Source organism: Onychomys torridus, chromosome 1 (genome assembly GCF_903995425.1).
Source record: "Onychomys torridus chromosome 1, mOncTor1.1, whole genome shotgun sequence".
NCBI classification, from domain to species: domain Eukaryota; kingdom Metazoa; phylum Chordata; class Mammalia; order Rodentia; family Cricetidae; genus Onychomys; species Onychomys torridus.
The window spans coordinates 130,928,529-130,944,743 of NC_050443.1; the positions used below are offsets into that span (position 1 = coordinate 130,928,529).

The window sequence follows — 16,215 nt, forward strand, 5'->3', positions numbered from 1 at the left end:
ATATACAGGATCCAGATTTCCTGTGTATTTCCCATCTTTATGTGGCTTTTTAAAAATTATTTTACTTCTGTTTTTAAAGACTCCATTATTTTTAAACTATTTATTTCTATACTGTCCATACCCTTTTTCTTTCTTTCTTAAGCCTACACACATTGTAAAACACATTGGAACCTGTTTACAGGCTTTTCATCTGGACCTCGTTTACTGCTTATCTCTAGTCTTCTTTAGTTGCATGAACAAACTTTTAAACTGCTAACCTACACCTGGACCATTCATTAGTGGCTCTCAGCTGGCTTTGCACACTTCTGAGCTTGGGAAAGCCAAGCCTAAAGCTTGTGGCCCTGTGGGAGGTGTGTTTCACCTGGAACCACATTCAACCCCCACCTATGGAATGCCCATTCTCTGCACTGTGGCAGGCATTTTGTACTTAGTTTTCTTGTTTCTATATAGCATGAAAAAGATGTTTAAGGGCTCTGCTGTACAGCAGGGTTTCTTAACACAGCCGAATCCTATTTTTGTTTTGTTGTTTTGTTTTTCAAGCTTTCTCAGGCTCTATAGAAATTTGAGGAAATAGAATCAGTCATTAAAAGTCTCCCAACCAAAAAATGCCCAGGGCCAGATGGTTTCACTGCAGAATTCTACCAGATCTTCAAAGAAGACTTAATACCAATACTCTTTAAATTGTTCCACACAATAGAAGCAGAAGGAATATTACCAAACTCCTTCTATGAGGCTACAATTACCTTGATTCCTAAACCAAACAAAGATGCAACAAAGAAAGAGAACTACAGACCAATCTCTCTCATGAACATTGATGCAAAAATATTCAATAAAATACTGGCAAACAGACTTCAAGAACACATCAAAACAATTATCCATCATGATCAAGTAGGCTTCATCCCAGGCATGCAAGGGTGGTTCAACATACAAAAGTCTGTCAATGTAATACACCATATAAACAAACTCAAAGAAAAAATCCACATGATCATCTCACTAGATGCAGAAAAGGCATTTGACAAAATCCAACACCCCTTCATGATAAAGGTCTTGGAGCGATCAGGAATACAGGGAACATACCTAAACATAATAAAGGCAATCTACAGCAAGCCAACAGCCAACATCAAATTAAACAGAGAGAAACTCAAAGCAGTACCACTAAAATCAGGAACAAGGCAAGGCTGTCCCCTCTTCCCATACTTATTCAATATAGTACTTGAAGTTCTAGCCAGAGCTATAAGACAACATAAAGAGATTAAGGGGATACAAACTGGAAAGGAAGAAGTCAAGCTCTCCCTATTTGCAGATGACATGTTAGTATACATGAGTGACCCCCAAAATTCAACCAAGGAACTGATACAGCTAATAAAAACCTTCAGCAACATAGCAGGATACAAGATCAACTCAAAATAATCAGTAGCCCTCCTCTATACAATAGACAAACAGGCTGAGAAGGAAATCAGAGATACATCACCCTTTACAATAGCCACAAATGATATAAAACACCTTGGGGTTACTCTAACTAAGCATGTGAAGGACCTATATGACAAGAACTTTAAGTCCCTGAAAAAAGAAATTGAAGAAGTCAGAAAATGGAAAGATTTCCCATGCTCATGGATAAGCAGGATTAACATAGTAAAAATGGTGATCTTACCAAAAGCACTCTACAGATTCAACACAATCCCCATCAAATTACCAACACAATTCTTCACAGATCTGGAAAGAATAATACTCAACTTCATATGGAAAAACAAAAAACCCAGGATAGTCAAAAGAATCCTGTACAATAAAACAACCTCTGGAGGCATCACAATCCCCGACCTCAAGCTCTACTATAGAGCTACCATAATAAAAACAGCTTGGTACTGCCATAAAAACCGACATGTGGACCAATGGAATCAAATTGAAGACCCTGACATTAACCCACACACCTATGAACATATAATTTTTGACAAAGAAGCCAAAAATGTACAATGGAAAAAAGAAAGCATCTTCAACAAATGGTGCTGGCATAACTGGATGTCAATGTATAGAAGGTTGCAAATACATCCATATCTGTCACCATGCACAAAACTTAAGTCCAAGTGGATCAAAGACCTCAACATAAATCCAGTTAGAACCTGATAGAAGAGAAAGTAGGAAGTAGTCTTGAACACATTGGCACCAGAGATCACTTTCTAAATATAACACCAGTAGCACAGACACTGAGAGAAACAATCAATCAATGTGATCTGTTGAAACTGAGAAGCTTTTGTAGAGCAAAGGACACAGTCAACAAGACAAAGCAACAGCCTACAGAATGGGAAAAGGTCTTCACCAACCCCACATCTGACGGAGGGCTGATATCCAGAATATATAAAGAATTCAAGAAATTAGACATCAAAATGCCCAACAGTCCAATTAAGAAATGGGCTATAGAACTAAACAGAGAATTCTCCACAGAGGAAGTTCAAATGGCTGAAAGACATTTAATGAATTGCTCAACATCCCTACTTATCCAGGAAATGCAAATCAAAACAACTCTGAGATACCACCTTACACATGTCAGAATGGCTAAGATCAAAAACACAGAAGACAGCTTATGCTGGAAAGGATGTGGATCAAGGGGAACTCTCCTCCACTGCTGGTGGGAATGCAAGCTTGTACAGCCACTTTGGAAATCAATCTGGCGCTTCCTTACAAAATTAGAAATCAGTCTCCCCCAAGACTGTAGCACTCTTGGGCATATACCCAAGGAATGCTCAATCATACCACAAGGGTATTTGCTCAGCTATGTTCATATCAGCACTGTTTGTTATAGCCAAAACCTGGAAACAACCTAGATGCCCTTCAACTGAAGAATGGATAAAGAAAATATGGTACATATACACAATAGAGTACTACTCAGCAGTGAAAAACAATGACATCATGAGGTTTGCAGGCAAATGGATGGATCTAGAAAAAAAATCATCCTGAGTGAGGTAATCCAGACTCAGAAGGACAAACATGGTATGTACTCACTCATAGGAGGATACTAGATGTAAAACAAAGATGACTAGACTGCTACACAACTCCAGGGAGGCTGCCTAGAAAACGGGATCCTGGGAAAGACCCAGGGATCACCCAATGACAGAGAAGTGGAAGAGATCTACATGAACAACCTGGACCACAGTGGGAGTAATGAATGGCAAGATTTGAGGGAAAGAAAGCTTAGGGGAGCAGGAGATCCCAGCTGGATCAAGAACAGAAAGGGAGAACAAGGAATAACAGACCATGATAAACGATGACCACATGAGAACAGGAATAGGTGGAGTGCTGGAGAAGTCCCCAGAAATCCACAATGATATATCCTCTGTAGACTGCTGGCAATAGTCGAGAGAATGCCTGATCTGACCTAGTCTGGTGATCAGATGGCCAAACACCCTAACTGTCGTGCTGGAACTCTCATCCAATAACTGATGGAAGTGGATGCAGAGATCCTTGGCCAGGCTCCAGGTGGAGCTCCAGGAGTCCAATTGTCGAGAAAGAGGAGAGACTGTAAGAGCCTGAATTGTTGAGACCAAGATTGGAGAGGCACAGGGACAAATAGCCAAACGAATGGAAGCACATGAATTATGAACCAAAGGCTGTGGAGCCCCCAGCTGGATCAGGCCCTCTGGATAAGTGAGACAACTGATTAGCTTGAACTGTTTGGGAGGCATCCAGGCTCTGGGACCGGGACCTGTCCTTAGTGTATGAGCTGGCTGTTTGGAACCTTGGGCTTACACAGGCACACTTTGCTCAGCCTGGAAAGAGGGCACTGGTCCCGACTGTACTGAATCCATCAGGTTTAAATGAATCCCCAGGGGAGTCTTGGCCCTGGAGGAGATGGGAACAGAGGGGAGGGGGGAGGACAGGGGAACTCATGGCTGATGTGCAAAATTAAAACACAAATATAATAAAAAAAATATCAAAAATTAAAAATACTTCAAAAGATAAAATAAAATAAAATAAAAAAATAAAAATCAATCCAAAATTTCATATAAAAAATCATAAAATCTAAAGCAATATTAAGTAAAAGGAACTAGGTATCAAGATAATTGACTTCAAATGTACTATAAAACTATAGTAAGAGCATGGTACTTGTATAAAAAACAGTATCAAAGAGGCTGACAATATGGCTTAGCTGTTAAAAGTGCTTACTACTCTTTCAGAGGACCTGCGTTCTTGTGGGCACTGGATGCACCTTACAACCACCTGTAACCCTCGGTTTCAGGGCATCTGATGTCCTCTAATCCTCCTGGAGCATTGCACATTTGGTGAACAAACTAACAGGAAGGTACATACACGAGGGAAAATAAATTTCTTTTATTAAAACAAAACAAACAAATAAAAAACAGCATGTAGGGTAACTGAACAGGACAGAGAATCCTGAATTAAATCTATGAACTTAGACACAAAGTATTACTCTTTTCCCCTGGGGATTGAACCTAAGGCCTCATACCTGCTACGTAAGCAACACAGACCATAATAGGAGTATAGGTTTGACTATTATAGATGGCTGTTAATCTATATTTTTAAATTATACCATACATTTTTAAATGAGTTGCATAAATACAATATCCTAAACAAGAGTAGAAACATACATACAGAATAACAAAATTAACTTTAAATTTGTATCAATAAACCAAAATCCATACCAATGTAAAATATTTTGAAATTAATAGTTATTTTTTGGATTAAAGTAGATTCAATAATCTATCCTTTTATCCTATCATTTCTATATTTTTTTCCTTTAGAAAATGATCTTTGAATTTAACTCCTTTGATTAGCTTTTTCCTGACTATGACCAATAACAATTTGTAACCAGCCTTCCTTAAATTATGACAAGCATCCATACACAATCTTTGAGGATATGGACATCACTCTCTAGACTACTTCTTGTTGTTTGTTTTTTTGAGGTGTTATCTTTGGAGGGACTTTGAGAAAATTGGGATAATAATGAAGTCCCAGCTGGAGTAGTCTGTGAGGTTGGACCATCTCAGCCAGCAACCTTGAAGCTGTTTTGGATGCTGGATCACTTGGACCATCTGTTTTCACTGGTGTCTGGTCCCCTTGTTCTGCAAATACATGAACTTTTAAAGGCAACATACATATCTGCATTAATATAAGTATAGACTGTGCATTGCACATAAGTCAGCTAAAGAGGATTTTTTTTGTTATGTGTTTGAGCACGGAAAATATACATCATGTGTCTTGTAGTTCTTTTAGGTTTATTTCTTTATCTTTGTAGCCAGGGCTTTCAAGGGGTCCTCCGCAATCAAACCTGATTTTCATTTACCTGGAATGAATCCCCAGCTTCTCATTTCCCATGGAAACAAAAGCATAACCTCTCCCCCAAAGCAACACACCTTTTGACTTAAATTTGGAAATCAAGATATTTTTAAAATATATAGGTTGATTTAATCTAGCAGCTTCAATCCAGTATCTCTTAGTAGCCATCACTCCTTCCTCAGCAGTCAAAAAATTCAAAGACAGCACAATAACATACAGTATCCAGATTCTTTGTGTTTTTCATCTTTGCATAGCTTTTTAAAATTACTTTACTCCCTTTTTAAGAACTTTATTATTTTAAAACTGTATTTTTAATATAAGACTGTATATACTCTTTCTCTTCTCTCCCCCAAGCCTTTGTAAATTTTAAACACACTGCAACACATTTAGGGCTTTTTTTCCCCATCTGAGTCTGTCTTTACTGTGTATCTGTAATCTTTTTCTGTCAGCATGAGCAAAACTCCAAACCCACCATGCAGTTTGCTGGTGGAGCTTGCCTTGGCAGCTTAAACCTGAAGGCAGAGGCTGGGAGAAACCTCTCTGTACTGTGGCCCATGTGAGAGACCATGGGAACCCACCACACTGCTTAGCTCATGGTGGTTGGTGGATGGCTCCATCTTGCAGGCAGCTCTTGGGAGATGCATCTCTGGACTGTGACTGATAGGAGACTGTGACACTAGGAAGCTATGTTAGTCTCTGTTTCTGTGCCTTTAGAACCTTTTTAAAGCTTTCTCAGGACTTCTGTGCATGTACCTGGACATCGGGCTTCGTTTGTAGGCAGAAGTTTCTCACCAGCAGCTCTCAAATAGCTGACACAGAGTTTTAATATTAATTATAAACTCTTAGCTGATAGCTCATGCTTGTTCCTAGCTAACTCTTACATTTTGAATTAACCCATATTTCTTATTTATGCACTGCAACATGGTAGTACCTTCTTGCAACACAGCACAATCATCTCTTGCTCTGTTTGCTTGATAGCTGGTGACTCCAGACTCTGCCCTTCTTCTTCCCAGCATTCTCCTAGTCTAGTTCTCCTTCTCAATCTCTTTCTGACAAGCTATTGGCCAGACAGCTTCTTTATTAAACCAGTCATACAGACATATATTCATACAGTGAAAAGGAATATCCCATAGCATACCTCAGTATTTTTTTGTAAATATCCATACTTATTTCATCTTTAGCTTCAGAAGGAAGAAAATATGTATTACTAAATTTATGGCAAAAGTACTTTTCTATAATCTTTTTGTAATAAAATTTATGCAGTAAATATCTTTTGAATTCAATAATTTGAATGATTTCAAGTGAGACCCCTTTTTGGGTCATTACTATAGTCCAGATAATCAGTGTTATTGGAGATATTTCTCAGTTTATTTATTTGGAATCTATCTTACATTCTTTGGTAAAATCAGGCTTAATTAGAAATTGCATGAAGTTTTAGTTGTCTGTAACTAACCAAAATAAGCCATAGCATGGTTTATAGCAAAAACTAAGCTAGAGGATAAAACAAATTATATGAAATAATATGAGTGACTAGAAATTTTTGGGTTACTGGGTATCTGGAGTTTATGATCATACTAAGTCAAATGTTATAGTCATGAGGTTTGTTTCTGCTGAACAAACAACCCAAAACTCAATAGCTTAATAATCAACCTTTATTTTATTTATTTTTTTTAAACTATCCCATAATCCCCCAAGGTCAGCCAAAGTCAGGAAACTTGATCCATCTGCCATATCTTTACTGATAGAGCAATCACTGTCTGCCACATTGTAGCTGAGCTGTTCACCAAGAGCAGCACACACACTTATCCACCACATCCTTTCCTGATCCGTCCATTCCAAAATGGGTAATTTGCTTTCTTCCCATCTGCATGTTCTCCTCATCTCCAAATACGTAAGCAACTGACGATGTTTAAAGAGCAGGCATGGTGGACACATCTGCAATCCTAGCCTTTGGGAAGTGAGAGAAGGGGATCAAGAAGTCCAAGGCCAGCCCAGGTTACCCAGTGAGCTACAGGACAACCTGGGTTACAAACTGAGACCCTGCTTCACAAAACAACGAAGATTGGGAGCTGGAGAGATGGTTCAGTAGTTAAGCAAATATATTGCTTTTGCAGAGGACCCAAGTTTGATTGAGAGAGGCTGAAGCAGGCCAAAGCAGGCTGAGAAAGGCCGGGGCAGGCTGAGGCAGGCTGAGAGAGGCCGGGGCAGGCCAAGAGGGGCTAAGAGATGCCAAGAGAGGCTGGGTGTAGCGAGCACATACCCCAGTTATGGAGGAGGAATTATCACTCTTGATTCAGACTTGGTATAACATTCATTTATTCACACAGTAAGATTATAAGCAATATTTATCCTGTCTTCCAAGTGGAAGCAGGAGTACCTCTCCAGGTCCACAGGTCTCAACTCGCCACATCTGTTCCTCTGGATCTTGGGTCAGCCTTCCCCTGTTCAGCCACATCTGCACTGGGGACAGGATCTCACATCTCTGGCGGAGAAGAGTCATCTCACTGGAGGGCCTGATGAGCTCTGTTGGTTGGGTCTGGGGCTTCATCTTTTATATTCTTTCCTGGCTAGATTGCTAGTCTTCCCTACTTCCACACACAGCTTATAGCTTATCACTACTCCATTTGTGGTTTTCTTACATCGTTCTATTGCTTATCACTCCTGACCAGGGTTGTTCACCCTAGGCCTTGCATGTTCCTTACACCAGGGCAGGCCGGGGTAGGCCAAGACAGGCCGAGGCCGGGGCAGGCCAAGAGAGGCTGAGAGAGGCTGAGAGAGGCTAAGTGTGTTCTATCTCTTCAGACTTCCTTCTATAAATATTCACATCACCTCTGCTCCTCTTTCACTAGTAAAAACCATCACATTTAAAAGTGCTTTTGAGCATTTGTCAAGTATAATCTTAAGTGACAAAGAAATTAGAAGAAAGTAGTAAATATAGAACAAGCTAATGCCATTGTCTTTAATCACAAACGTTTTCCCAGGACAAATATAGAGAAGTAACCATGTTCTCTATACAACAGGCCATCCAAGTTCCTCTCAGACACTTCTGTTCAGGGTTCAGGACCCTTGATAGACACTTAGTAGTTTCTTGATTATACCTATATTGTTCTTTTAATTTTGGATGCCTGTATAGTGTTTTCAATATTTGCTAATAGTCTTTAGAAAACTGAATATTCAGTAACTTAGTACAGTGAATTCATATGTGTATTTCCATAAGAAATAGAACAGATACTTGAAATATCAGAAGCAATTTGATAGTAAGATATCATTGTCTATGTTAACCAAATAGTCATGTTTTATGTTATTGGTCATTTGGAATTTAAATATGAAATCTCATCTGGACTCTGGTTTCAAGAATGAAATAACTACACTCATATTACATAGCTCTGAACAAACCATGTTGTTCATCACTACTGAAGAGTTAGAGCATATCTTCTTCACTTAGCTAGTAGCTGCTAGAGACAAGAATATGACCCGAAACTTAATAGATGAATAGCATTGATTCATCTTAGAAACAATGTAACTATCAGAAGTAAATTTTTCTAGGAGGTATAGCCAAGCCAGTGCTACTTTTATTTCTTCAAACAGTAGGTTCCCTGCTTAAAAACAAAGAACAACCCACCAAGTCTTTATTAGTCTACATTGGGCCATTTCTGGGACAAGGGTTCTGGACCCAGGGAGCCCTAGCCTGGCATCTTCTATAAGGATGGGGCCCAGGGCTGAAAAGTCTTCAACTGCAGCAGCAAACAGTTATAATTTGGATGTTTCACAAATACTGTGGATAAATAACAAAAGATGAGACTATTTCTGATGTAAAATGAAAATGATAAACCTCTAGGACTTATAAGAAAAACATTTCAGGAGCATCGAATCAGTAATGATCCATATTGCTATATAATCTATATCAAGTTGAGACTTTCTTCAACATAAGTAGGCATTTTGTAGGGCAGATCAGTGAGAACTCTCAGAATGTTTTGTTAGAAACATCTCATCTTCCTCTGTAACCTCTTTACAGCATCTCTGATTTCATTGTTCCTCAAACTATAAACCAAAGGGTTCAACATGGGAATCATCACAGTGTAGAAGACAGATGCAAATCTGTCAAAGCTGGAGGAGCCCCCAGAGCTGGAACTCAAATAGACAAAGACACTGGAGGTGTAGAATAGGGAAACAGCTGTGAGATGAGAAGCACAGGTATTGAATGCCTTAGACCTGCCTTTAGCTGAAGTGATCTTCATGATGGACAAGACAATATAGCCATAGGATATCATTATGGCTAAGGCATTTGTAAGCCCAAACAGCATTGTTAATATGGCAAGCAGGACCTGTGCAAAGAAAGTATCAGTGCAGGATAGATTTAACAGCTGAGGCATGTCACAGAAGAAATGTCTGATGACATTAGGTCCACAGAAGTGGAGCTGCAGCAAGGCACATATCTGAGATAAGGAACCTATGAGTCCTGCTGTGTAGCTTCCCAGCACCATGCGAGCACAGAGGGTGGGTGACATGACTGATGAATAGAGCAGTGGGTTACAAATGGCAGCATACCTGTCATAGGCCATGGCTGTCATGAGGCAAGATTCACTCAGCCCCATAGTGGAAAAGATGAAGTATTGAACTATGCAGCCCACATAGCTGATAGTTTGTTTTTCCTGGAAGAAGTTGGAAAGCATCTTGGGGACTGTTGAGGTGATATAGCATAGGTCTATAAAGGACAGATTACTGAGGAAGAAATACATTGGAGTGTGGAGGTGGGAATCCATCCTTATTAAAACAAGAAGGGACAGGTTCCAGGTCAGTGTTGTAATGTAAAGGATGAGGAATATAACAAAGAGCAGTGCTATGACTCGCGGGAAATCGGAGAATCCCAGGAGGATGAACTGGGTGATCTCGGTAATATTTTTTCCTTCAGTCATTGCTTCTGTGAACCTAGTATCAGAGAGGAGAAAAAGAATGTATTATTGGCTCAAGAGAAATAGTAGCATTTTCTGTCTCTAGCTTCAGTGAGTTTGAAGGAGGAGAGATGCTTCATTGCCCTTCTGCAGAAAAAGCTCCAGTGTGCTTCCTCTATCTGTCAATGCATTTCCCTGCTCTAACTGATTCATATAATGTCATGAGTATATATATATATATATATATATATATATATATATATATATATATATATATGAGATTGACTGTAAATATGTTTTAGAGCATCCATGAAATGCTGAGATTATGAAAAAGGAGGCACATACCATTGATTGAAATAAAATGGTTTTAGTGGTTCACTGATATTTCTTGGTGTAACTGCTGCATCATACCCATGACAGTGTAGGTGGCATTATTTCAGAATAAATCTGAAATCATTTTATATCCAGATTATGACTTTAGAAATATTTGTTACTTTTTTCCTTTAGGAAATTTACCCTATTTATAAGAGTTTCTCAAAGTATTTGCTAATACGTTTAATACAACATTTTGAAAGTAGCCTGGGGTATAATATAATTATAATTGTAATAGAATTATACATATGTTGCCAATAAAATTATGGAGTAAATCTTCATAAGAAACACCCAATCTGGAAGTGGTAGTTCACTCTTGGCACTAAGGGAGAATTATTTCAATTTTAGGGTGTTTTTGTTTGTTGAGTAACCACATAGCAGGAATATGGTTAAAGGTCCAAATAAGAGGGTTAGGTCTGATGCTCCCTTTCACTATGAATTTGTCTAAACTGCTTAAGAAAACTAAACTTACTCTTTTCCTAAGAAATTGAGCATCAGTGCCTTTGAACCCTGAGTTTACTGGGAGGGTTATGAACATCTCCAAAACACAGACCTACAGGGATAAGTTCAGGGAAACTCTTGACCCATCAACTGCAATAGCTTTTATCATTTTCTTAAATGCACTCTGGTAACATGGGCAGCCAAGCTTCAGTGAATTCTGTGTAGCCCATCATTTCCTGAAGAGACTGGGGAGATGTGGATTCTTATTTTTATCCCCAGTAAGATTTTTCTTGATAACTGTACAATTTGGCAAAGGGGAATTCTGAATACACTCACTCTTTTTGTTGGATATGTTCCCTGCATTTACCATTTCTCTGGACAGCTAGAGAAGGAAAGCTGATGGACGTAAATCTTGAATGGAGACTTAACTAGGTACACAGAGCTAATCAAGATGTTTCCCAGTGCTGACCCAATAAAGATGTGATCAGTTTGAGGCATGTGAGGCAGAAAACCAGGTGAAGCTGAGAATGTTGCTGAAAAACAAATGATTCAAGTGAGGAAGCCAGGAGGCTGAAATTCAGACCCACACTGTCTGCACCTATTGTATGCATTCCAATACCTGCTTTGCCGTCCTGTTGATTCCAGATTGCCAGGACAATGAAGGAGAAAATCAAGTTGTTTGAAGCCTTTCAAAGGTGCAAAAGAAGTTACATGAATGCTGTGCCGTATCATTAGCACTTACTTTGTGTCTAGGTACCCAAAAATTATAATCAAGCCATGTATTTCAACAGAGACCAAGTTGTTGTTTTAAAAGCAGAGTTCTGAAGAAGAAAAATGAAATATAAGCATCTTGATGATGAAGAAATGGGGAAACATAGACAAGCATGTTTTGATCCCAGTCAACTTTCCTGACACAAAGTAATTTTGTTTTGGCTCAGGTCTCTATGACTGCCTTACACCATGATTGACATTCACTGTTTCATTTGTGGTTAGATGACCCCCTTATCCTCATAATACAAGTGAGCAAACAGAAAATAATAGATTTTACAGTCAGGTATTTTAGAATTCAGCAACTGTCTCACACCCCAGATTTATATTTGAGATAATTCTCTTCACTGATAATCAGAAATCTGAGTAAAGGAAGAGAAAATGACATTCAGTGTAAGGAAGTGAGGGAGAGGTGAGGGGAAATGGATAGATGAGGTTAATTTCTAAAAACCTAGTCCCACATAAGTTCCACTGTAAAAACTGTGTGGGTTTTGAGATAGCACAGATTCCACCTTCCAAGTCTTGACATTTAGTCCTAACTCCAATACTGGAAGAAGATATGGTTCTTCTGGAAGGTTCAAACAGCTTATTTATCTTCCAATATATTTTCCAGTTGAGTATGATTGCTCTCCTAAGTAGATGCTTTTGGCCATGGACTTAGCTGTCCACCCACAACAAGTGAGACAGAAACACTGGTGTCCTGTTGAGAGCTAAAGTTAAAGGAGAAAACCAATTAGAGGGAACACACTATAGATACTTGTTCTCTGGTGTAATGTTTGCTGGGAGATTTCCCTAATGATTTCAGGCCCACTTTGCCATGTGTATCAATTCCCCACTTTCTCCTAGTCCAGTAATGATACTCTACCAGCCTTAAAGTTATTTGTGCTAGAAAGAACATAGGAAATTTTCTACTCCCCCAAACTCCCAACTTTTAGGTTACAATAATGAGATCAGAGATGTCAAACTGTTGGCTCATTGAGGGAGACCAGCTTCCTCTTATTCTTCCAGGGTCCTCTTGAGCAGGGAGAAATGAGAAATGCTAGCTAGAAGGAGATACTTAGATGATGAGAGGAAAGACAGAAAACACAGGGTAGCTGCAGGAGGGCCTGGGTCCAAACCCACCAGCCCAGAACTTTTTCCACAGGGCTATTTATGACAATGCCAAGGGGAGAAGCAAAGATACAGTCAAGTGTAGACCCTTCTAAGTACCTGGTACTCAGGCCTGGGGTCAATCATCCTCTTTCTTCAGACCTGCTGGGTACAGCCACTAGGAAACCTAGATGGGCTCCAACAGCCCACAGTGGCACAGCTGGCTAGTCACATAGCTTTAAACAATTGGTTGTAGCCGCATACACTACCTTGTTCACAACATATTTTTAAAGGTGTACACATATTTATTTACTTGAACGCCCAACCTAAATCAATCATCCTAACAATGATATTGTTTCTTATGCACACAAGAAGAAATAACAGACTGAGATATGCACTAGCTCTCCTTCATCACACTAGTGACTTAATATGGTCATGACTTTGAATGTTGCTGTCACAGAACTCAGAATAGTGGCTTTGTCACTTACAGCTTGTGTGACTTTGTTAGCCTCTTCAGGCCTCACCACTGTCACCCACTAAATGGAGCTAACAGTAGTTACTAGTTCACAGAGAGCTCTCAATAGAGAGACTAAAGCTTGATAAGTAGTAGGTAGTACTCATGTTTCGTGTAGCACACAAATTATACAATTTGCTTTGAATTTCAGCTCTTTCTAATATATTATTCTGCACCTCTAGCTCTTCATGAAAAGAATCCCTCATTATGAACATCTACCTCTTCATCTAGGGGTGAGGGCATGTGGAAGTCTGCATGCATGTCCATTGTATTGCCAAAACTCTGGTCTTGTTCATGTAAGCATATTGCTGCGAGTTCACGGGTACATTTTCCCTGTCATAGCTAGGGGACAGGATCTATTAACATGAGTCTCTGATCTCTGGTTCTTACAGTCTTTCTGTCCTGTCTTCTTTGATTTTCTCTGAGCCTTGGGTTTAGGATTTGCATTGCAAATGTATCCACTGGGGTCATGCACCCCCATAGGCATATATATATATATATATATATATATATATATATATATACATGTATGTATATAGTGGTAATAAAGAAGAGATCATGAATTTTGGAGGTAGGCTGACACTGGAGGAGTTGGAGTGAGGAGTGTAAAGGGAGGGAGTAAGCAAGATGTAGTGCTCAGGTATGAAATTATAAGAACTACTAAAAATGTCAAACTCTAGGTCAATTCTCCAGTCTTTGTTGCTTTCCTTGGAGGAGATTCTGAGTGTAACTGAGAGTTCATCATTAACTTAGTTACTGGTGGTACAGCATTCTCACTTTATCTGCTTTAGCTACACTTAGCTGTAGGGAAAAAGGAGTGGATGCAGTATGTTAGTAATCTAATTCTTGTTGTTAGGTGAGTACTTCTATGTCCCTGATAAGGATTAAGGCGATTCAGCTATTTAAACTGAACAGCTTCTCTTTTTTACAAAGCTTGTTGCCTATTTTTAACTGTACAGTGTACTATGAGATACACGCAGTAGCAAAATGGCTAATATAGTAAAGCAAATTAAACAGCCACCATCTCACAGGGTAACCGATTTGTTCTTACAGAAAGAGCAGCTAAAAATATGTAACAAAATCCTGATATTTAATAAATCTAACAAAAGCTACAATACATTTAATTTTTATATTTTCTTTAAGAATTTCATTCATGTAATATATATATATATATATATATATATATATATATATATATATATATATATATGTATGGAGAGAGAGAGAGAGAGAGAGAGAGAGAGAGAGAGAGAGAGAGAGCGCCTACCAGAGGCTGACAACCACCATCAGTCCCCAATAGCTCCTCTGCTAGGGCTATTGCCTCGTGAGCTCCTCCTCTATCCATGATGGAACTCTTACTAGCTTCATCTTGTATAGGTCTTCTGTAGTTAACCACAACTGCTGTGTGTTCATGAGGACAATGGCCATGTCAATTCCAGGAGACAGAATTTCATAGTTCTCCTCCCCATGCTCTAGCTCTTACATTCTTTTGCTCCCTCTTTTGCAATGGTCTCTGAGTCTTAGGGAGTTGTTATAGATGGTCTTTATAAGGCTGAGCACTCACAGGCACTTATCATTATTTGGACCAGTCACTGCTTTAGCCCCTACTGCTGCAAAAATAAGCTCCTCTATCAAAGGCTATAGCCCAGACCTCTGACAACAAACATGAATATTTATATGATAATTTGACAACATGAGCATTTAAAAATTAATGATAGGTTCCCCTCTAGAGCCTATGACATCCCTAGCTGTAGAATTTTGTTCAGATTTTTAGTTCTAGGCATGAATTCCCTTATGTGGAACAGGCCTGCTTTCCAATCAGAAAGTGGCTGGTGACTCTCATAGTAGTCATGGCATTATTGTGGTAGTGGGCACATGTTGTCTGGCAGGTCAGTACTGAATATAACATAATAATATCAACTATGTTGGGAGCCAGACAGATCCAAGATGTTTTTAGAGGCCTTCATGTAAGGACAAAGAAAATGCTAATTCTGTGTCATTGTTCAGCATTAGACTTGGTAAGGTCTGGTTGGGGCTAGGGCCAGGGCCTAGAAGATGTTAAGATTTTGGTTCCTGGGTACCCAACTTTCATGGGCTTGTGGTTATTAGTTTTCAGGCAGCTGTGTCAGGGGTATCCAGTGTTTTCTTTGCCAACATAGTTTGACTTAGATTTCTGCTGACCATGGCCAATTTCCACCCTGAAAACAGTATATGAGAAGCTGTATGTCCTCATAAAATTATTGACATGAGTCATCAGCTCATTAGAGCTCTTGATCACAGCTATCTGTCATCTTTATTTTCTCCTTAGATCTCCCATGGACACCTCACTTTTTGGGTCTCTTATTCCTGCAGGTTTATTTGTCACCTTTTGGTGAAAAAAAAAAAAACTAATAAAAATCCAAACATTTCTTTCTATGTTTAGCTTTTGTCAGGGATGTTGTCACAACAAGAAAACCAGTACCATACAGAAGTATGGTGCCTATCTTCTTCCATAGACATGCCTGAGAACATCATCTAGAGAAAAGAAATCTACTGAGAAAAGATAAGAGGAGAAAGTGCTTTTATTCTTCAGGAAAGAAACCAACTCCTCACTCTTTTTGTGACACAGCTGGCCATATACATGATCTTGAGTCATCAAGAGTGAATTTGTTTATGTCTTCAAATCACCAACTTCAAAAATATTCTTGAATCAATATTATTATTCTGCCTTTGAAAACAAATACTATTTAAATGAGCCAACTATTGTGTCTTGTAAAACATCTTAATATTATATTAAGCCGTGACCAGTTTTCAGACATCTGAGCTCCTAGAAATAGGAAAAATTAGCAAAGTACGTTTTTGTATGGCAAA

The 16,215-nt window shown here is 39.0% G+C and overlaps 1 protein-coding gene across 1 annotated transcript; it reads right to left on the reverse strand.

The window, feature by feature from the left end:
* Positions 1 to 9,266: 9,266 nt before the first annotated feature.
* Positions 9,267 to 10,205, reverse strand: LOC118577740 (olfactory receptor 5AN1-like). Its single transcript, XM_036178377.1, has one exon. It carries the CDS (start codon positions 10,203 to 10,205, stop codon positions 9,267 to 9,269), a length of 939 nt encoding a protein of 312 aa, XP_036034270.1.
* Between the last annotated feature and the right edge of the window lie 6,010 nt (positions 10,206 to 16,215).

Excerpts from the sequence above, each read along its gene's own strand:
- LOC118577740 (XM_036178377.1), bottom strand. The coding sequence starts at position 10,205 with ATGACTGAAGGAAAAAATATTACCGAGATCACCCAGTTCATCCTCCTG.